Source organism: Cavia porcellus, unplaced genomic scaffold (genome assembly GCF_034190915.1).
Source record: "Cavia porcellus strain 051 isolate PalLab524CR breed Dunkin Hartley unplaced genomic scaffold, mCavPor4.1 scaffold_5, whole genome shotgun sequence".
NCBI lineage: Eukaryota > Metazoa > Chordata > Mammalia > Rodentia > Caviidae > Cavia > Cavia porcellus.
The window spans coordinates 32,249,377-32,272,105 of NW_026947488.1; the positions used below are offsets into that span (position 1 = coordinate 32,249,377).

General features: G+C 48.2%; 1 protein-coding gene across 2 annotated transcripts in view; it reads left to right on the forward strand.

Annotated features, from left to right (window-relative positions):
• The window catches only part of Abhd12 (abhydrolase domain containing 12, lysophospholipase), a 51,150-nt gene that overhangs the window by 19,216 nt on the left and 9,205 nt on the right, over window positions 1–22,729 (forward strand). For both annotated transcript variants that reach the window (XM_023560071.2, XM_003476390.5), the window contains exons 2-5: window positions 11,243–11,367; window positions 18,010–18,115; window positions 20,338–20,457; window positions 22,645–22,675. In XM_023560071.2, coding sequence (XP_023415839.1) covers window positions 11,243–11,367; window positions 18,010–18,115; window positions 20,338–20,457; window positions 22,645–22,675 — 382 coding nt within the window. The remainder of the gene's footprint in view (window positions 1–11,242; window positions 11,368–18,009; window positions 18,116–20,337; window positions 20,458–22,644; window positions 22,676–22,729) is intronic.

Sequence of the window (22,729 nt, forward strand, 5' to 3'; positions counted from 1 at the left end):
ATAACCCATCTCCTTTTTATTATTATATTTGAGACAGAATTTCCCTATATACCCAAGTTGTCTCCAGCTTGTGACCCTCCTGCCTCAGCCTCCTGCATACTGGGATTGCACACAATGCACTGAAGTGCCGGCTTCCTGTTTCCTTTCAGTGGGGGAAGCAGGGAATGCACCTTCCGTTTGTTCTCCCTGAAGAGCTGCTGACTCTGCACTGGAGTCACATAGCCTGCAGGTGCTTGGGGAGGAAGAGGACACCTTGCCACAGGGTGCCTCCTTCACGGGGCCTAGCAGGTATATGCCAGCGCCTTCTCCAGGATAGGAGCTTCTTGGTCTGAATGCAAAGCTTCTGACAACATAAATCTCTTAGCAAAATGTCTGTTTTGTCAGAGCTGTTTTTTTCTTTTTTCTTCTCTTTCTTGTTTGTTTTATGAGACAAGTCTCTGTAATTCAGGCAGACATTGAGCTTACCTGCCTCAGCCTCCCAAGTATTGGGTCACCTGCTCACTTTGGATTTGCTCTTTTGCTAGTTTCCTGAGGTCAGTACTTTCTTAAGGATTGATTTTTAGGTTTGTTTCTTTTTAAATGTATGTGTTCAGTGCTGTACATTTCCCTGTCAATACTGTTTCCATAGCATGTGTGGCAGTTAAACTTGTCAGTTTGATTGGCCTGGGAAGATTAGTAAAGCACACTTGGGTTGTCTGAAGTTGCAGTCTCAGGGTTTACATCTGGTTCCTCGTCCCTTGGGGTTATTTCTTGGTGTTGTACCCTTGCTGCGCCTGTCCTTCTGTTCTTGCCTCAGCCATCATTGTGCAGATGTGACTGGTTCCAGTGATGGGAAAGCTGACCAGTTCTTCACCTACACATTGGATAGGTTGTGTGTTTTGTCTCTTTTCTTTTTCTTTTTTTTTTTTGAGACAGGGTCTTACTGTGTAGTACAAGCTGACCTTGAACTCATTATGTAGTCTACACTGGCATTGAACTCAAGGATTCGCCTGCCTCAGCCTCTTTAGTGCTGGGATTACAGGTGTGTGTTATCACACCTGGCTTCATTTTCATTTGTTTAAAACATTTTAATATTTTTGAGATTTCTTCTTTTGAGCTATGTATTATTTAATAGTGGCTTTTCCTTTTTTTCTTTTTTGTTCTGGGAATTGAACTCAGGACCTTGCACTTGCCAGGCAGGCACTGTACTGCTGAGCTATATCCCTGGCTCTGGTAGTTTTTTTTTTAAAAACTGAATATTTTGGTATTTTTCAGCTATCTTTGTTACTGGTCCTAGTTTAATTCCATTATAATCAGTGAGCAGACATTGTATTGATATGGAGAATGAAACTCCCGGCCTACTACGTCCAGTATGAGCTCGTGTTGTCTAAAATCGAAGATTTTAGAAACAGCGGAGGTGAAGAGTTGAATATATTTATTGAGAGAAGGAAAGCTTCTGTCTGAGACAGACAGTAGGGGACCCAACTGGGTTGCCCCGGGTTCTGTCTTTTCCAGGGATTTTTATAGAGTAAAACTATGGGTTCAAGGCGGGGGAAGACTGGGAACTCACAAAGCAGATGGGCATAAGGTGGGACAGAACTATAGTTAGCCAATAAGACCAATAGTTCAGGTAACATTGATTAAATTGGGAGCAAATGGGAAAGCAAGTCTCATAGGAGGTGAGCATTGCTGGAGCTGTGACCTTTTCCCTAGAGGGATGGGATGGTGACTCCAGGGTGATAAGGAACTAACTAGAATATCAGTCTTTAGGATGTAGGTGCATTTGTTTGATCCTCTGTCTTGAGACCTGGCCCACAGCAGGAGGTATCTTTCTCCCCCACAGTTGCAAACTGTCCAGCCTTCTGTACTGGCTCCTTTGAGGACCTAGCCCTATCTCACTGCCATTTCTGACTATCTCAGCTGCCAGCAACAGTATGATTTCCATTCTTTTAAAGAGTTTATTTTTGGTGTTTTGTTTTTTGCGTTTTTGAGACAAGAGTCTTGCTGTGCAGTTCAGGCTGGCCTTGAACTCACTTTGTAGCTCAGACTGGCCTCAAACTCACAGCAATCCTCCTACCTCAGCCTCCTGAGTACTAGGATCACAAGCATGTTCCCCCACACCTGGCTTATCTTTTATAGTTTTTAAGGTGTGTGTTATGGCCTTGATTGCTTTCTTTCTTTAGTGGATGTTTCTTGTGAGCTTGAGAAAGTCATGTGTTCTGCTGCTGTTGGATGGAAGAGTCTGTCCAGGGATTGAAGTGCTGTGTTCTCCTCTGGACAGGGTCCAAGGAGGTCCTCAAAGGAGAAAAGGGGAGTTTGACACCCTCCCCTTGCCACAGGAGAGGTTACAGGTCCACTGACTTCCATCAGAAAACAGAAGTTTCAGGACCTCGCATAAAGGGATTTATTAAGGCAGGCATAGTTGCACATGTCTATAATCCCACTACTTAGGAGGATGAGGCAGGAGGATCTCTTGAGTTTGAGGCCAGCCTGGGCTACAAAGTGAGTTTGAGGCCAACATGAACCATATAGAAAAACTCCACCTCAAAATAAAGACCAAAAATAAATAAATAAATAAAAATTTTAAAAATAAATTTATTAGTTGGAAATTTAAAGTACACAGAGAAATAGGTGTGGTTCTTAAGACAGAGGTATAGTCTGCAGCTGTGGTTTGGGGGGTGGAAATCTGTGGAATTTGTGAATTCATACAAAATTGAGGCTTAGTTTTCAGGAGAAAAGCCTTGGCCCACCCACGAAAAGAAAATAATGGCTCATTTTAGAGGGAAAAGGCCTGGGGCCAGTGTGTTATGTTTGTTTGTTTGTTTGTTTTTCCTTAATAGGTGGTATTTTGCCTAAAGACATTCTCTCAGCCCTTTGCCCTTTATCAGGTGAGAATTTGCAATGTGCACTATCCTGGTTTCAGGTGGCTGGGCCTGGGGAAAGCAGCCTGGCAGCCCAGGGGCACTGAGCTGGGGGACCTCATGTCCTCTGCGCAATCATTTTAAAAGCACACTTCAGAACTGTGCCTTTCTCTGTTCTTTTCTGTCTTCATTTCTTGCATCCTGCCTTGGGTCCATCTTTTATGTGGCTACTGACTTCCAGTCTTCAAGGTGTCCACTCTGTCATTGTGGGCTCCTCTTTTCTCCAGGGATGGTGTGGTATGGGAGGGAAGCCTGTGCCTGGGGCTGGTCTGGGTGCAGGGATGTACCTGTACTCAGCCCCCACCCTCCGTACCCTAGGGTACAGGGCTAGAGCTGGCTGAAGCTGCCCGGCAGTCCCAGACCCCAGGCAGGCTGTGGCAGGGCCCCCTTAGCCACAGGTGCTTTGGCCTAACTCAGAACTGCTTGTTTCCTGTCCCAGGTAGAGCTCCTGGGTGTAGAACCCAGGAAGATCCCTCACCCCTTAGTTGCTTCCCCAGGAGGTCTTTTTTTTTTTTTTTTTTTTTGGTATGGGGGATCAAACTCAGGACTGCAGGCTTGGAAGGCAAGTGCTTATGCCACTGAGCTAAATCCCCAGCCCGCCCAGGAGGTCTTGTTGCAGACCTTTCCACCAAGAGCCTCTGGAAACTGCCAGCTGCTGCTGGATTCTCCTGCACTCTCTGGCCAAGCAGAGGACCAAGCGGTCCTCTGCTACATCATAGCTCTGTGTTTGCCTTTCTCTGCTGTGCTGGGTACCAGTCAGCCTGGGGATTGAAAGAGTATAAAGTAAAAATGGCCTTTATTCTAAGAATGCGGAAAGGAACTCCATGACCCCCAGAGCCTGGCATTCTTTGCTGGAAACATGGTGTGGGGGGCATATATACAGTTTCCAACTGGGGGGTGCTTAAAGGTGGCATTGCTGATGCACAAGTAGCTGATTGGGACTCTTTTCACGCGACAGGTAAGTTGCATAGGGGAGGGGAAAGTGACCCCTGGTAAATGTCCCCTGGTCCTGCCTCCCACTGCTGTAATAATATCTTATCTAGGGCAAAATCCTTTCAGGGAGATCACTTCTTTTGTGGTTGTTGATTTGGTTTATTGAACTTCTTGAGTTTGGAATGGCATTGCAGCTTGTATGTTCCTTATAATATAGGGGAATGAAACTCCCAACTTACTATGTCTGTGAGAAGTTCGTGTTCTCTGAAATCGAAGAATGAATTTTAGGAATAATGGAGGTTAAGAGTAGAATATATTTATTGAGAGAAAGAAAGCGTCTGTCTGAGAGAGAGAGAAGGGGTCCCGAGCCGGTTGCCAAGGACTCTGTCTTTTCTAGGAACTTTTATAGAGCAAAATTATGGGGCTAGACGGGTTCAAGGTGGGGGAAGACTGGAAACTCACAAAGCAGATGGGCATAAGATGGGACATAACTGTAGTTAGCTAATAAGATCAGTACTTCAGGTAAAATTGATTACATTAGGGACAAATGGGGAAGCAAGTCACATAGAAAGCGGGCATTCTTAAGGAGCAGTGACTCTTCCCTAGGGGGATGGGATGGTGACTCCAGGCTTCTCAGGGTGGTAGGGAACTATTTAGAATATCAATCTTTAGGACATGGGTCATTTGTTTGTCTAGAGGCCTGGACCACAACAGGAGTTGTCTGTGTGCCCCCACCCCAATTGCCAGGTATCAGAGCTTATGCACTGGCTCCTTTGAGGGCTAGCCCTGTCTCACTGCATATAATATTTCTAACTAACTCAGTTGCCTGCAGCCCTTACACATCCGACCAGAAGCCAGAAGGTCTCTGAGAAACATTTCCAACCTTTGTTTTGCATGACTGACTCCAATCGAGTTGATCTCAACATGTTCTATTCTTTGATCTCTTCTAGAGGGAAAGTGTCTGACCAAGCTTCATACTAGTCTTTTTTTGAGTAGTCTACCTGTCACTGAGCAGTGTCTGGGAAGGTTCTGGCAGTTAAGATAAGGAACCTAACTCACCCTTCATAGCAGAACTTTATAGGTTCACTGACTTCTGCTGCAGATAAAGAGCGTGCTCTCTCTCTCTCTCTCTCTCTCTCTCTCTCTCTCTCTCTCTCTCTCTCTGTGTGTGTGTGTATCTTGTGTGTTTGTTTAGATGGGGTCTTGCTGTGTAGCCCAGGCTGGCCTTGAACTCACAGAGCTCCTCCTGCCTCAGCCTCCCAAGTGCTGGGATTATAGATCTGTGCCACTGCATCTAACTCCAGGAAAAGAATTTTCAGAACTGGTACGAGGCACTGGAAGGGTTTTATTATGCAGAAATTAAAAGGCACAAATGCAGAGAAATAGTGTACAGAACAGAGAGAGAGAGAGAGAGAGAAAGAGACTCTTTTTCTGAAACTGGGATCATGTATGCTTCTCTTGAAGTAGGTGGGAACTCTGAGGAGAAGGGGCCCGCCCCAGAAGGTATAGGCCCATTTAAAAAGCTTCATACCATTTTAAAAGCTTTTTTGGATTCTCTCATCAGGATCGGGTTCCTATCTACTCTTTACTTTCCCAAGTAAGCCAATATATGGACAGGCAGTGTTCCTGAGGAATTTGGGGTCTGATGGATCTGGAAGGAAAGCAGCCTGAATTCACCCAAGGAGATGTTGGTGTAGAAACCTTAGGTGACTGGACTTGGTCCCAGAGGTTGCAGTCTTCTTAAAAATGTAATTTTTAATTACGAGTTCCTTGTCTCTTTTTTGACTTTCATTTTTATTTTTGTATCCTATCTGTCTTAGTTACTTTTCACTTGTCGCTGAGACAAAATACCTGATGCTCAAGTTGGGAAAGGAAAGGTTTATTTCTTACAGTTTTTGGAGGTTTCAGTCCACACTCAGTTGGCTCCAAGGCAGGCGGGCATGGCTGGACCACAGTTCATGGCAGCCATTGACAGCAAGCTCGAACCAGCAAAAAGAGAGACACACCTTCTTCCTGCCATTACGTCACATCCTGGCTCCACCCCTACGTGGGTGGAGCACTGACATCATCAATCCAAGCACTATGCAATGAACCATCACATATGAACAATACAAACTCATGAGGCCTGGGGGACACAAACATAAACCATGACACTACCACAATGCTCTGTAACCTAAGATATGCTCAAACATGCAGTCTTCCTGCTAGAATTACAGACATCTCTTAAGTATTTATTTTATTTAAATTTTTTTTATTTTTGAGATAAGGTCTTGTGCTATAGTCCAGGCTGTGCTGGAATTCACCAGGTAACTATCTTAGGCTGGGCTTGAATTTGAAATCTTCCTGTCTCATCCTCTCCTTAGTGCTAGGTCTGTATCACCATATCCAGGTTCACTCTTAAAGCAATTTGTAGGTCAAGTTGCCATTATGTGACAAACAACAAAACTTCACAACTCATCCTTTCCTCTAGAGTTTCTTCTGGGTGTTGTTACCCGGTTTGTGGAATCTGTGGCATTGATGTGGGAAGGAAGATGCCTTCCAGAACCCAGAGAGGCTGTAGGTAGGTCAGATAAGGCTGAGACAGTGCTGCTTCTGGTCCAGCATGGAGCTACTATGAGAATTGGCTGGGTGTGGACCTGTAGTCACCTACAGTCACCTCTCCCTGCCAGCTGCAACTCCCTGCTCAGAAACTGTCCTCTTGGGACCCTCTGCCTGCTACAGTCTTCTAGGGTAGGCACAGTCACCTTGCATCCTTTACCCAGAGAGTAAACAAAGACTGCTTTGGGACCCACTATTCTAAGGGGCAGCAATAAATTGTAAATTGTACACATTATTCTTGCCTCAAATACTTTTTGGGAGAAGTCTGTCAGAACATCTCTAAGAGGCCGGGGATATAGCTCAGTAGCATAGTGCCTGACTGGCAATGGTGAGATCATGAGTTTCATTCCTGTACAAAAACAAAGAACCAAAACATACCTAAAATCCTGTCATGTGTAAAAGAAAAATCCAGTAGTGTATTGGGTGCTCTAGGCATGTGCTTGAAGCGTTCTAGCCAGAAAAAGGCCAGAACAAAGGTGGGTGAGATGCAAAAGCCACCCTGTATGGGACAGAGAGCCCACCTCAGCCCAGCACCCTGGTTTGAGGCCTGGGTGTGACCTGAGACTTTGCTGAAGACTGTGGTTAAGGGGAGTGGACTAGTTAATCTGGCAGAGGAAATCTCAAAGCAGCCCAATATTTATGCTGTGGCATGGGTACTGCTGGCTGCTTTTAGCCAGATAGATACTCATTCAGTGAGAATCAGAACAAGAAACAAATGTAAAAAAGTTTGCAGTTTCATCACAAAGGAAGAGCCTGCAAAGTTGACAATGGAATACATGGCTGCTGAAAAGATCACCATTAAAACGGAGCCAAGTACGTTGCATCAGGATAATAGGAAAGATGGCTTTAGGGCATCTCAGGAATCAGCAAGATCCACTCTTCACAGATTCAAAAGTACAAAACTTTAAGTAAAGCTTTTATGTGAGATTTCCCTGCTTGAGAAGGGCCACCTGGGGAATTAGTTCCTGGGATTCATTTCACAGTGCTCTGCCATCCCAGCACACTGCAGTTTCTGTAGCCATGATGCAAGGGAGCCTGGCTGCTATTCAAGCTGGCAGTAAACCTTGGTGTTGTCCACACAGTGCTGGCTTTTTGGGGATGCAGAATGCAAGGGATCATGCAGATTTTCATCCAGAGTTCAGAAGGCCTGGAAGGCCAGGCAGTGTGCTGCGAGAGTGAAGCCAAAAGTGCAGTGGAGACCCCAGAAAGTTAAAGATGCCAGGAAGCCTTGAGCAGTGAGCAGAGCCACCCCAGCAGAGAGGAAACGTGAGCTATTAGCGACACATTTGCTCAAGCCTTCATATCTTGCTGCTGTGTGCCATGGATGCTGGGCTTAGAGCTGCATGATTTAATATTTGTTCTGATGGGCTTCAGTCCACACTGGTCCAGTTGCTTTCTATTACCCTGTTTCTTCCTTGTGGAATAGGATTGTTTACCTCATGCCATTGTTTCTTGGGAGCAAATAACTTGCTTTTTCTATTTTACCAAAGTCTCAGAGGAGACTTTGGACTTGGGATTTTCAGCTGTGCTGGAACTGTAATATAACTTTGGCAACTGTTGGAGGTGCGCATAAGTCTTTTGGGGGCTGGGGTGGAATATTGTAGTTCAGATCTGAAATGGCTCCCAGTTTCATGTGTTTGGAAGGTGATTGGAGCATGGGGTGCCCTACTGATCCACTGATTGGTAGGTGAGTACAGCTAAATGTGCTGTTAAAAGGAGGGACCATAACCAAGTGTGTTGGCACGCACCTATAATCCTTGCACTTGGAAGACTGAGTCAGGAGGATCACCATGATTTTCAGGTCGACCCCGGCTATGTAGTGAGTGTCTTAGTTACTTTTACTCATTGCTAAGACAAAATACCTGATGCCCAAAGTTGGGGAAGGAAAAGTTTATTTCTTACAGTTTTTGGATGTTTCAGTCCATACTCAGTTGGCTCCAAGGCAGTGTGGCATGGCAGCATGGCAGACCGCAATTCATGGCAGCTGCAAACAGCAAGGCAGAAACCTTGCTAGGAGAGACACACCTTCTTCCAGCCATTACATTGTATGCTGGCTCCACCCCTAGGGGGGTGTAGCACTGACACCATCAATCCAAGCGCTAGACAATGAACCAATCACAAATGCACAGTGCAAATGCATGGCCTGGGGCCCACTGACATAAACCATGACAGTGAGTTTAAGACCAACCTAAGACTGGAGATTTAGCTCAGTGGCATAAACACCTGCCTGGCAAGTGCAAGGTCGTGAGTTTGATCCCCAGTACAAAAAAAAAAAAAAAAGACCAATCTAGATTATATAGCGAGACCCTGTCTCAAAAAAAGGTAACAAAACTGTGGTACCTGTTTGGAGGTGGTCACGAGGAGCATTGCCCTCAGCTCCTCTTTCCTGTCTGTCTGCTTCCACATCAGGAGAGCACCTTCCCACCACCAGGCCCCTCTGCCATCTTGCTTCTGCTTGGAGCCTGCCAGCTGCGGACTAAACTCTTCAACCAAAAATAAACTTCTCCTTTAAGTCGAGGGTGTCAGGTATTGTGTCAGTGACAGCAAAGTGATTAAGATAGCCCACATCCAGATTGCGGCCCTTCCAGGGGGAGAACCACCAGTGTCTCCTGAGATCCATGCCATGTTGGAACTTAGGACCCTGAGAAACCAAGCAACCAGCCTGCCTCCCTGCTAAGCAATAGTGAACCTACTGGTGCACAGCCTAGAGTCAAACATCCCACTTCCCTTACTCCCCAACCCCGCCTTTAGCAAATGGGAACCAAAAATCTGAGCATCTCTTGGGAGGTTGACCATAGCAAATAAGGGGGATTTCCTTCTACCATCTCTTTGAAGGCAAATATTTTTATTACTGTTTTGCCTTATTCTGATTAATGGTACTGCTCTATTCAATATTCTGTTTGGATAAGTTCTATAATGTTCTGTATTTCATTTTATTTTGATATACGTGATTGAAAGAACAACTATTGTAAAGATAACGAAATATACTGTGATACCTATTACGTTATCCTGGTAACCTGCTGTGAAGTTCTGTACTAATTTCACTACACGGTCTCAGGTGGCTTTATTCTGTCTTGTTCTGTTGTATTTTACTACTTTCAAAATTAAAAAAAAACGATAGCCCACATCATCCATTTTATCTGAGTATTCCCAAGTCAGTCTCTTGGCCTAGTGCCCCTGCTCTGGTAGCTTAGACCAAGCCAGATCACCTTGGGTGATGTTCTCAGATAATGTCCCCAGGTGCCAGCACATGCCTGCCATGACACACCTAGGCTGTGGGCACAGTGTAGATGTGACACAGGCTTTTGATGCCCTGCTTGTCAGCCACCTACTGCACTGCTGGGTGAGGGAGCAAGTGACTTTACCTATGTGGATATTGTCATTGGCTTCATCAGCGTATGTTTATATTGGTTTTATTGAGGTGTCATTTGCATGTAATAAAATTTCCCAGTTCCAGTTGTATAATCAAGTCTTGACAGATACATGCATTCTGAGTCACAATGACCTCAAGCAGAATGGAGAGGATTTCTCTTCTACTTCACATTCCTTGGTGCCTCCTGCAATCAGTGTCTGACTCCACCCAGCTCTGCTAATCGCTCTTTTGCTCTTTTGTTGCTAGAGTTTTGCCTTTTCTGGGATTTCAGGTAAATGAAGTCTCACTGTGCACAATCTCCGTGGCCTTCTTTTTTAACATGGCAGGATGCTTTTGAGGTTCATCTCTGTTTTGTGTTATCAGCAGTTCAGTGTGCTTTTATAATCACCTTGAGTCCAGAGACAAATAACTATGCCCAGTAAGGTTCAGCTTGGTAAGAGTGTACCCTGCACACTGGTGGACCCTGCTGGGTTGGAAGTCTGCAGTGCCCAGGGTGCTTCTGGTTCGCACAGAAGTCTTCTTTTACCCACTCCAGTCCAAGTCTGAGGGGTTTCTAAAGGCTCTTCCTCTCCAGTGTTAAGAAGCCTGAGTGGAACAGGCAGAAGTGCCCCTCTGTCTTCTGTTGAACAATGTGGGCTGCATCAGTGTGTGAAAGAGCTGGGATTACATCAGTGCTGGGGCACTTGCAGAGAGGTCCTAAGACCAAACAGTTTGAGATCATCAATTAGAGATGCTGCTGAAAGGAGGTTGGGGAGAGAGTTGGGGCTAGCATTAGGGGTCGGGAGTGGTCTGGAAATCTGGGGTGCCCACCAATCTGAGGCCCGGAGAAGACTGGGGGTGGTGAGGGGCAGGGCAGAAGCATAGCCTGGCCCTTTCTTCACTCTCAGCCCACACCCAGCACCTGTCCAGCAGGTTCTGCCAAGGTCCCACTGCATCTGCCTCCTCCAGAGAGCTAATGAGTAACTCAGGACAGTGACTGCGGCGGGTGGCCAGGGCGCGGTGACTGCGAAGCCCAGAGAAGCGGTTGCCAAGATGAAGTGGCACCTGGGCTCTCCAGCCAGGTGAAGTGGTGAGGGGGCTGCCCTTTCTGCTGGGTTCCTAGCCAAGGACAGGCCTGAGAACTCAGCAGGACTGCTGGCTGTGGCTTTCAAGAAGAGACAAAAGGGCTAAGGATTTAGCTCAGCGGGCATAAGCACCTGCCTTGCAAGCAGGTGGTCCTGAGTTCAATTCCCAGTACTGATTTAAAAAAAAAAGAGGAAACAAAAGCTTTCTTCCACCATAGTTCTAAACACAGATTGGGACAACCTCCAACATTAATTTCATTGTAAGCACAGAGGCTGTGGTTCCTGCCACAGTCTTCCTTGCTGAGCAGGCTGGGCTTGCCGGTGCAGACTTGAAGGGAACCTGGCCACTCTGACCTGTAACTTCTCTCCTGCAGGCGGAAGGGGCTGTGGTTCCGAGTAAGAAAAGTGCTTCTCTGTGTTTTGGGGCTGTATCTTGCCATTCCCTTCCTCGTCAGACTGTGTCCTGGGATACAGGCCAAACTGATTTTCCTGAATTTTGGTAAGTACTATATGGATTTGTCTTCATGGTGATGTCGATTTTTAGGGGTGTCTTTTTATTCTGAGACTGAATTCACATGAAGTGAAATGTGCAGATTTTCAGGGAATAGTGTGCGATGAGGTGATTGAAAAGCAACACCTGTCCATGTGCAGGAGCTCAGTGTCCATCTAGTCAGGGTTCTGTGAGAGGCTTTCCCAAGTCCACTGGTCCCTGGGTAGCTGCAGAGTACTCTGCAGCTGTCCTACTGGGGATACTTTGCCTGTGAGCAGTTGACGAAGCTGTCCTTAGAGAAGGTGACCATGAAAGCCAAGCAAGGTGGTGTACACCTGTAATCTCAGTATTCTGGAGGCTGAAGCAGAGGGATCACTGAAAGTGTGAGACCAGCCTGAGCTACATAGTGAGTTCAAGGCTTGCCTGAACTGTATAATGAGATCCTGTCTTAAACCCTCTCCTCAAAAAAAAAAAAAAAAAAATGACACATTGGAAAGTATAACACCTTTAAAACTAAAAGAGTAGGTTACTTTTTTCCTTGAAAAAAAAATTTGTTTTTTCTCAAGAAAACTTGACATGCTTTGGTTTCTGTGTGGGCCTCGCAGTGTTGTGTTGTGGATTCCCTGAATTTACCTGTTCTTAGGCTATGTTTGCTGTGTGTATGTGTGTGCACATGTGTACATTTACTTTCAGAGATAGGAGAGCAGAGTCTAGCTCATGAGAGAAGCCAGAGGGCTGGCCTGTGTGTTTGCTGGGCACAGTCCCTTTAGGACGGTTGTCCCCAACCTCTTTTGGCACCGAGGACCAGTTTCCTGGAAGAAGAATTCCCGTGGGGCAGTGGATGGTGGTCGGGGACACCCCCAGTGCACAGTCCATGGTGGTATGTTCTTACCTTGCTCCTGTGGCAGGGAGCCTGCTACCTTGCAGGCTGACAAGAGGCAGAGCTCAGGTGGCAATGCCACTGCTATGGAAAGCTGTGAATATTGGTGACGTTCGCTGCTTTGCCCTGCTCTGCTGTGCAGCCCAGGTGCCTGATGGCTGCAGACTGCCCCCAGCTGTGGGGCTGAGAACCCCTGATTTGGAAGATTGCTTTGTAATCATGATGGGCGGGGGCAGGGTAGGGGGAGCTGGCACACGAGGAGTGAGGAGGTGGGCTCTGCGCAGGCTGTTGAGGTGCTCCTGCAGGGTGGGTGCAGCCCCTATGGGCCTGCAGGGTTTGAAGCCCAGCTGGCTGCTGGGGGGGAATAATGAGTAGAAGCTGAGGGGAGGCGCCACCAGATCCAAATGCAGGGTCATAGAAGGGCTGGGTGCTTGGGAGTGTGGATTTGGCAGTGGTCTGGGAAGCATAAAGCCAGGGACAGTTGAGTGGGTAGGTGCATCTTGGACCGAGACCTCCAGGGACCACAGACTCTGAAGAGCCTGGGTTCAGGAGTTTGGGGGAATCAGCCAGTAACAGACTTAATCCCAGAAACAGCCAAAACTGGCTAGCAGGGAATTTTTGTTCATTATGCTAGTAGGAGAAATGTAAATAGAAAGGTTGACATTTATTATTTTGTGAATTTTTACTAAGTTTTTTATATTTAGGTACAATAAAGTATTTGTGAAATATGTGTGACATACTGCAAAGGCATTTGATTTTTGTAATGGATGAATAAGTAGACTTCCAGGAATTTATGGTGTCTTACTTTTGCCACTTTTGGGGAAAGCATAATCTTACGTAGAAACTAACGATGTCTTGCTATCAGGGGAAGGGAGTTTTGGTTTTCTGACTGTAATGTCCAAAATATGGAGAGTAAAGCATAGAAAAGTTTATGGGTGAGTGTAACCATGAGGCCCTGGATGCAAATCTATAGGTGCAGACCATAGACTCAGCCCACACAGGTGATCTGGACATACTCAGCGGTTACATTGTGCGTAGGCTCCCTGCTGTGGGGTATGAGCTCTGTGTGCAGAGGAGTGCACAGGGCACACTGTGTGCTTCAAGCAAAGATCTGTATTGATTGTCTGCAGATAATGGTGGAGCTATTTCAAGCACAATGCACAGATTTTGTTGTGCTGGTTTCCTGAGGTGATTGCAGAGTGTTCTGCCAGAACAGAGCTTTGGGTCCTCCTCCTCAGCCCTCACAGGGCAGGGAGGAGGCTGTGCCCAGGTGGTGGGAATGTCAGGAGCCAGGGGTGTCTATCCCTAATGATTTCTGTCTGTTAATGGGAACATAGCATCCTCCCACCCCCGCAGGCTTGTGTTTTTTGTCTTTGGGCTGCTGGGGATGGACCTGGTCTGTGAGCTTGCTGGGCAAGTGCTGTTACATGGAACTGAGCCTCCAGCTCCCTGGCTGTGTCTGTAAAGGAGATGCATGTTGTCAGTTGTCTGCAAACCTGATTGACCTCTTGAAAAGTTACTCAATAAAACCTGACAATAGCAGGCTGTAGGTTGGGAGCCCCTGGGCTACACCCCAAGGTGTGTGATCAGCACAGCTGCCCTGCTGGAAGGAGCGTCCTGTCCCCAGGCCCTGCCACCTTCCCAAGTGGAAGTACAACCCAGAAGTGCTCTGGAGGGGCTGTGCTCTGCATTGCAGCTCCAGCCTGATAGTGACCACCAATGTCTCCTCACTGGAGGCAGAGCAGACAGGTTCCGAGGCAGGTCCTGGGACCTGAGTTTCGCTTCAGGCTGGGGAGAGCCTGCATGGTGGTCATGGCTGCTTTGTGTTTCTCTTTTCGAGATGATAGTAGTGACTCCATGGGTGACATGGAAGGGGGTGAGGTGGTCCAGACTGTAGTTAATGTATTCTTAAAGCTTACATCAAATTTATCTGAAACTACATGCATAAATCAGATAACACTTTAGAAGAAGCATAGTACCTATGACTTTAAATATACTTTCATAAGCAAGAAAAATGTGGAAACTGAGCCCAAAAATGTAGTATAAATAACAAAATGAATTCTATTGACACTGTCCTTTCCTGCAGTCTTTTTATAAAAAAATGCATCCATTCACACAGCTGTATGTTCTTGAATTAAATCACCAAATTCAATTTTTTTTTAAAAAAAGTGTCCATTCAGATAAACAACCATGTATGCTTTTATTAACTTGGCATCCCCAAATCTATTCTACCCCAACCATGTCTGTGTGGTTCCTACCATCAAAGGCCTGGGAGTCTAGGTACTTCCTCAGTGTCAGAGGTCAGGGCTGTGTCCCAGTGAAGGAAGTCTCGGCCCAGAGCCAGAGAGAACATGAGGAGAACATCACCTGGATGACTGCATGGGGTTCAGCACCTTTTGTAAACAGATCCATAGTCCCCATAATCCCCAGCCTCTTTCCTCCCCAGAGCAGGCCCTGTGAACTCCCAGGAGCTGGCTGACTTGCTTTCTCCCTCAACTGTCACACAGGGTTTCACTATGTAGCCCAGGCCGGCCTTGAATTTGAGGCTATCTTCCTGCCTTAGCCTCCCGAGTACTCGGATTACCCACCACACCCAGCCCCAATAGCTTTTTTTTCTTTTCCCTCTGCTTCCCTAGAAGCCCCTGTAGCCTCATTGAGTGACTGAAATTGTGTGAGACAGTCTGCCCAACAAGGCTGCTGTTATTGCTGTGATGCATCAGGTGACGCCTGCGGCTACAGTTTCTGAAATTGTCACAACTTCCTCAAGCTCAGCATGTCAGCTTTCCCCTATCAAGTTTCCCAGATTAGCTAAAAAGTGGTGGAGCAGGTTGTTTTCCATCTGTTCGTGTATTTATTTACTTGCTCTACTGTCTGTGTGATCCCTTATAAATCATACCTGTTTGACTTGTCCCTGCTGACTTGTGCTGACAGAGCCAGAGGTGGCTAACAGCACCTAGGTGAGCCAGAGGCTTGGAGGCCTGAGCCTGGGGCCTTGGCAGCGCAAGGGTGTGTGGGAGAGGAGCACCCTGCCATGCCCCCCCCCCCCCCCGCACTGAGCCCTGTGCCTCTGCTCCAGCCTGCATGCCCAGCCAGGACCTACCTGGGTGGGCTTCGGGCAGCTTCCCAGAGGTGTAGGGGCTACAAAGGGTGATGGCCAAGAGGACCTGACCGGGCATGACCTCAGGAGTTCCAGCCTAGGCAGTCCAACAATGGTGCTGAGGCCCGTTTGTCCTGTACACCCCTGCCTTGTCCCTTGCTTGGTGGCTGTTGTCTCGGTTCCAAGGGCCACTGTTGGTGCCCCCTGGACACACTAGGTCAGCCTTGGAGTCCTCACCCTGGTTGGAGGGCTGCAGAGGAGAGCGTGGTGCCTCTTCTTCCCAGGAATAAAAGTGACTTGGAAGGCAAAGTCCTGAAACAGGGCTGTTCTGGAGTAGAATTAGGTTTCTTTTGTTTCGTTTGAATTCTCAGTTTCTGCCTTCACCTGGAGTACCCGAAGCATACAGGCGGTATATATTCAAGCTAAGGCCGGGCCTCAGAGGGCACTCTGCCCTCCACACTGCTGCTCTCTGTCAGCCGGGGCAGACAGGCCTGGCATGGAGGCTACTGGCCTGAATGAGTCAGGCACTGACCTCGAGCTCCACTGAGGATCCCCTTCACGAGTGCTGGGTGGTTGTGGATAGCCTGCAGGTTCTGAGCACACATAGTGTATTTAAAGTCAGGGCGCAGGTGCAGCTGCTACAATGGGCACATGGTCAGACCCTCTGCTGGGTCTGAAGGCCAGGAAGCAGCCTGAGCTCCTCAGTGTGGCTGTTTATATCCGGTGCTCCGCTCCAGTCTTGGGAAGACACCTTTGTGTTCTTACAGTCCTAGAGGCCTCCAGAAATCTGTGACCACGCAGTTAGCCATGCTACACTGCACAGGTGTGGTTCTTTCTGCTCTTGTCGACATCTGGTGGAGCCAGCTATCCTCATCTCCCTTGGCTTGTCCATGCTTGTGGTCCTCTTCATGTGGCTTCCACATTCTTAAGACATGGTTATGCTGCATGAGGGTCTTCTCTGATGACCTAATTCGGGTTCTGTTACCCTGTGAAGACCCCTCTCTAACCAAGGCCACACCCTTGGTGGGGGGTGTCAGTGTGGGAGTATGACTCAGCTGTGACAGAGAAACTTGGGAAAATTTTTAGTGTCTCCCTGGCTCCTGGGGAAGAGATGGATTAAGAAGCTGGGAGGGGAGAGGGGTAAACAGTCTCAGGAAGGTACCTCCCTAACACATTCAGGCAGGTCTGAGGAGGAAGCCTGTATGCTCCTCATCCACACACTCTGGTGGTTATTTATCCAGCAGCTGCTTCTAGAGTCTCAGCTACTCTTGAGGAAGTGAAAGCCTGTCACTTGGGAAGGCTGTTGCAGCCTTGGCTTCCTCCTCAAGCACGTGAGACAATAGTCAGAGCTGTCCTATTGTTTGTCACTGGCTCACTTGGGCGCTGCCACTTTGTGGAGTGAGAAATCCCATCTCAGGGTTTATGGGTTTCTTTTTTATATATATTTAAATTTTTCAATTGAACATATCTTTGAAAGTTGGGCTTATCACAAGCAACAAAACTGCATGGTGTCTTCATCACTTTTTTCATCCGTGGGACAAATGCTGTACCTGACACACAACTTGAAGGAGAAGTTTCTCTCAGCTCACATTTGTATCCTCTGGCCGACTTTCAAAGCAGAATGTTGAGACATGGACCTGGTGGTCTGAAGTTGCTCGCGTCATTTCAGCCAGGAAGCAGAGAGAAGTTGGAGCTGGGGAGGGGATGCACCCTGCCAAGGCATGGCCTAAGCAACTGCCTCTCTAGGTCCCACTTCGCTGTATATCAGCTGTAACACCCCTGGGTGCTACATGACTCCATGTAGATACAAGTGCTGTGTAAAAGAAGATGAAGCATCTATGTCCCCACACCTGGCATGTGCCTCTAGTTCTCCTGTGCTGCGCATGGGTGTGGTGGTAATTGGGGCTGTTTGTTGGTATTTGCAGTTACAGAGTGGGCTTACAGGGATCCATGGAGTCACACCACCTCTCCTCGTTCCTCTCACCCACTTCTGGGTCCTTTGGGTTTCCAGCAGGGCTCTGGTTGGTCCAGCCCATTGTCCCAATGGCCAGTGACCTGTTCAGTGCAGGACTCCTGTTGCTCATGTGGCTCACTGTGGACAAGTCCTCTGGGTTCATGTGTTCAGCTGCCTCACATCTTGTTTTTGGCGATCCTTTCTGCATTAAGGGACCATGCTAGACACTTCCAAAGTCTTTTACTTTCTTTACCTCTTAAATCAAGTTTGTCCTTGAGTCCTGTGGCTACAGCCACAGAGCAGCTTTGATGTCATCTTCTTTCCTATAGTCCCTGCCACTTTGAGGCCCCAGGCTTTAGCCATGGCTTGGTGGAGCTCCTCTATAGATCTCTCGAGGGCCTTTCCTTCCCTCATGTACGTCTCAGATCAGGAACAAGCTTGTTGTTGTGGTCTTCGTTCAGACCTTGCCCAGACAGCATTGTCTGCGGAGCTGTGTGTTCCAGTGCATGTTCAGCCCCGTCCTTGCCTGGGACCCTGGGGGAGCTTTACCTCACTGTGTGTGGGGTCTGTGCACCCATGGACTCATATGTGCACATGTCGGCAGGTGTGTATGGCAGAGCATTGTGTGCATTTGTGGGCAGGTTGTATGTGAGTGTGCACATACGTATTGTGTGCCCCTGTACCCACTGACCTTGACTCCCATCTCTTTGTGCCCTGCAGTGAGGGTTCCCTACTTCATTGACTTGAAAAAGCCTCAGGAACAAGGTTTGAATCATACCTGCAATTACTACCTCCAGCCAGAGGAAGACGTGACCATTGGAGTCTGGTGAGTGTCCTGTGCAGCTGCAGCTACCACTGGTGCTTTTCCCGTGGGCTCTGTGTTGCTGCTTCCTGTTCTACAGGAAGAGCTCAACTGAGTTTGATCCTTATAGTGTGGTATGAAAACTGTACCAGTCTTTGTTCTGAGTTTTTCCAAATAGCAGAGGCTTTGTGACCAGGTTATTTTTAATGTTCTTGCTGAGGGACAGTGTAGGAGTGGGGAGCGAGCTAGAGACAGAGCACACCCACACAAAACATCAAACACTGGTGTGGAGGAACTGCCTGCTGGAAGCAGGAGAGCTTTCTTTTCGCACAAAAAAATCTTCTAACAGGAGTGATGCTATTTGCTATCTTCTATTTACTGCTTTTGCTTTAAATTTAAATGAAATTTAGGCTGTATATGGTAGTTCAAACCTGTATTCCCGGCAGTTGTTAGCCTGAGGCAGAAGAACTGCCTCAAGTTCAAGGCCAGCATGGAATAAATAGTGATTTCAAGGCCAGCCTGAACCATATATAGTAAGACCCTGTCTCAACAAAAAATGAAAAGCAAAACACAAACTGTTTACATTGGATTTAAAACCTGTGATTTCCCTGTGTTTCCTTGAGAATATGTTGTGATATTTTTTCTCTAGATTAAAGTTGGTGTCCTGAACAGCTGAATCAAGATTGATCAAGCGTTTCACTGGCACTTTCTTCTCTTAGAAGCAGCTCTTAGTTACTAGCTGGGTTTATTTTTGCATAGCTGTCAAGTCTCTTTCTGCTCTCAGAAAACTGCTGCGTGTGTGAGGCACTTCTCAATGGTGTGCCAGGCATCACCTCCCAGTGTGCATGCAAGGACACGCTGGCACTTGTAAGGGCTCAGTGAGAAGGGAGAGCATTGTGCTGCCTTCCAGTGTGGCCAGATCTGTGCTTTGTGATCAGACAGAGCCCCTCAGACCCTGTAGTTAGGAACAACCTGCTATGCCAAGCTTCTTGTGCTAAGCACAGGTGTCTTGCTGTGGAACAGGACTAGGGGACTGATCCTTAGTCTGAAAGCACCTACCCTATTGCCTGCCTGGAGGAATCTGACTGACAACAGGGGCACATCCCAAAGCTGTGACATCCCAAAGCCACTTAGTGGGTTGCTGGGTGCCAGTGCTGCTGCATCTGTGCCCCTGTACCACTGTGGTGACCACAGGGCACTGCCCACTAGGCCAGCAAGCAACCTTCCTCTAGAGTCTCCCAGCAACATCCCAAACCTTGTGGCCTCAGCCCCTCTCTACTGGCCCTGGTGGGTGTAAGGGCAGGAACGGAGCCCTCGGGCCAGCTGGGTGCCTGGAGCTGGCCAATGCCAGCGCCTTTCACATTCACAGGTGCAGGGCTGCATAATGACCAGAGCGAGCCCAAAATGTGATTCCTTGAGTAGATCAGAGGTGAGATGCTGTTAGATATGCTAACACATACCTGTAATTCTAGCACTGAGGGAGAGAGTTGCAATTTCTAGTCTTGCCCTGGTATGTTAGGTGAGACCCTGTTTTAAAACTGTTAGGCAGGTATGGTGGTGTTAGCCAGACTATAATCCCAGTATTCAGGCTGAGGGAGGAGGATTGCCATGAAGGCAAGGCTCATCTGGACTATAGTCTGAGCTAAATAGCAGTAGTAAGACACTGCCTCAAAAAAGGCAAAAAAAAAAAAAATTTTTTTTTTAAAAAATTTAGAAGTACAGGGGATACAGCTCAGTGGCAGAATGGCCCTGGGTTCGGTCCCCAGTACAAAAACAAAAAGCAAAGAAAGAAAGGAAATCCTGAAACTTAAGCCCCAAAAGATATGAAATTGACTATTTGATTTTTCAGATTTTTGTCACTGATATGTAGAAGGAATTTGAAGGTTATAGAGAAACTTTCTTCCAGTTCTCCCATTTGAGCTGCACTGAAATGAACCTTAGTATCCCTCTGAAGGAGAGCTGGGCCGATGGAGAGTGAGCCCCTATGACTTGTGTGACTTGGGGCGCAGGGAGCTTCTGACCTACTGAGCTTCTGTTTATTTGGGAAAAGTATGTTGGCCTCCTACCCTGTTAACTGCTACAGGAACCTGTTTCTATGGCCCAGAAGCAGCCTGCGTCCTGAGGAAATGCTCCTGAGCTTGTCAGCAGCTGGCCCTGTAGCTTGTGGTTCCCTGCAGCCTGTGATGTGGAGGCAGCCATTCACGTAGCCTTCTAATGGCCACCACCACCTCTGCTGCTTCTTCCAGGCATACCATCCCCGCCGCCTGGTGGAGGAACGCCCAAGGGAAGGACCAGATGTGGTACGAGGATGCCTTGGCTTCCAGCCACCCCATCATTCTGTACTTGCATGGGAATGCAGGTACCAGGTGAGGCAGAGGAGCCCACATAGGATGCATCTTCCCTGCAGAGTTCAGCTCCTCATGGGGCCCAACCAGGACTGAACCTACCACCCCACCAGATCAGGCTCATAGGCCTTCTGCAGTGAGAAGGAGCATCCCAAGAGCAAAGGAGTAGCAGGGTCTCAGCCAATTGGGGAGGTGGGGTTTGGGTAGAGTTCACAAGACAGGGCAGTATAGTACATGCAGGCTTGGCAATCTGGTTTGCAGGACAGACTTGGGGACCACAACCCTAAGCAGCCTGTCTATAGCTGTGTGGGGTTGGGGCACATAGGCTGTGTCTGACTGAGGAACCCAGCCCCTCTGTCCAGGGTGTCTGTGAGAGCGGTGTGCAGGTCTGAGTAGCCGCAACCGAGTAGTCTGCTCCCGCAGATGAGTGCTGTGACTACCCTGATGCCAGCAGTGTCAGCGCATCCCAGTGGGCTGCTGCTGAGGAAGTTGAAGAGTGCGTCCTTCAGGACAGCTCGAGCTGGAATTGCTTGCCCCAGCCACACATGGCTGTGCTCCTTCCACAACACCACCACTTTCCTGCTTCTGTGGAACCCAGAGGGGAAGAGGGGAGGTGCTCTTCTTCAGCAAGGCACTGCTTGAAATTCCCAGGGTCACTGCTTCTGCAGCTTCCTCGGGTTGCCTGTGAGAGCCAGTGGCAGGGAGGTGGGATGACCACAGGGCTGTACCGAGGGTGACTGGGATGTGGGCATTTTGCAGGAGAAGCAGTAGAGAGAACTGTGTGGGGACCTTTCTGCCTGTGAGCAGGTTAGGGGGAGTGTCTGTGCCTGGGAGCATGGCCCATGGTGGTCTCGGAGCTGAGGACTACATGGCCTGAGTCACTCGAGCACCATATTGTCTGCTCTCTGGTTAGTGGGGACAAAGCTGCAGTGGCTTGACTTCTGCTTTTCAGAGAACAAGTGTACACACAGCTCTGGTGGCATCTTTCTATAAATGGGAAAGTGCAGCTGGCACGAACAGGGCCCAGCTCTGCAGTGCCAGTCATGTGATAGAAAAGACAAAGCCTGCTTATAACTTTAGGTATGAAAGGCACACAGGGGCCATGAGGTCCGCCCTCCCTCCTACCCCAGCTGCTGCCTCTGTCGCAGATCTCGCCTGCATTATCTGTGATTCCTTACCTCTCGAGGGCCTGCCCTGTTCCCTGAGCCCCATCTCCCAGCAAATCCAGTGGGGTGTCCTGGCAGCTGTAGGCTCTGTTGATCTGCAGAACACCAGCACTCAGTGTCCCCGAGGTCCAGACCCCATACGCTCCTGAGGTTGCTTTTCCTTTTTCCTCAACCACAGAGAAAGGAAAAGTTGGAAAAACCACTACCATAAAGTCTTCCAGAGGTAACTGGAAAAGTTTTGCAGTATTTTCTCCTGGTCTTTATATTTTTGTCCTTGCACCTTCTTGGTTTTCTTCCTTTGTCTCATTGTTGTCTCCCCTGCAGCGTTGCCACACCACTCCCTCACACATACCTGTAGTGGCCTAAGGAGTGATCCTTGTTGAGAAAGAGGGCCAAAAGGGAGGGGAGGGCTCCTCTGGTGACCTGTCGTGCAGTCACCACTGAGGGCACAGAAGCTCACCAGACAGAACTGTGAGCACGTGGAACATTCAAAAACAGGAAGTGTCTGGTTTAGCTGGTGTGCTGTGGAGTGTCGGGACAGCCATTCCCATACAGCTTGATGGGAGGGTGGCAGCTTGGTCAGGCTCAGCTGCAGTACCTGTGTGCCCAGGTGTGTGTTCCATAGGCAAGTTGTACCTGGGAAGGGCATCAGCTTGAGGGGGCAGCAGGAGGTGGTAGGAAGCAGAGATGGTTACATGATGCTCAACGGAGTGCCGAGCATCCTCAGGTCGGGTCCACCTACGCCCACACCCATTCCAGTGAACCCTACACAGGCAGAAAGGAAGGAGGGCGGAGCTGGCTATGTCCGCTTCCGTGCGTCTTGCATTTGGGGCTGTAGGTCCACATCACCTATGAAACACATATGCTTCTCTAAGTGCTCTTCAGCTTCATACTGCCAGGGCAAGCTAGGACCACAAAGAGGATCTGAGAAGAAAGTCACTTGTCCACCTGGGTCCCTCGCTAATGTGGGTTTGGGATCCCAGGCTTTGTAGCGTCCACTCAGAAAACAGCACTAACCCTGCTCTGTTTCTGTCCTTGCTAGAGGTGGTGACCATCGAGTGGAGCTGTACAAGGTAAGTGCCATAGCCAGAAATCAGTGCGTGGGCTCTGGGTGGCAAGAGCAGGGC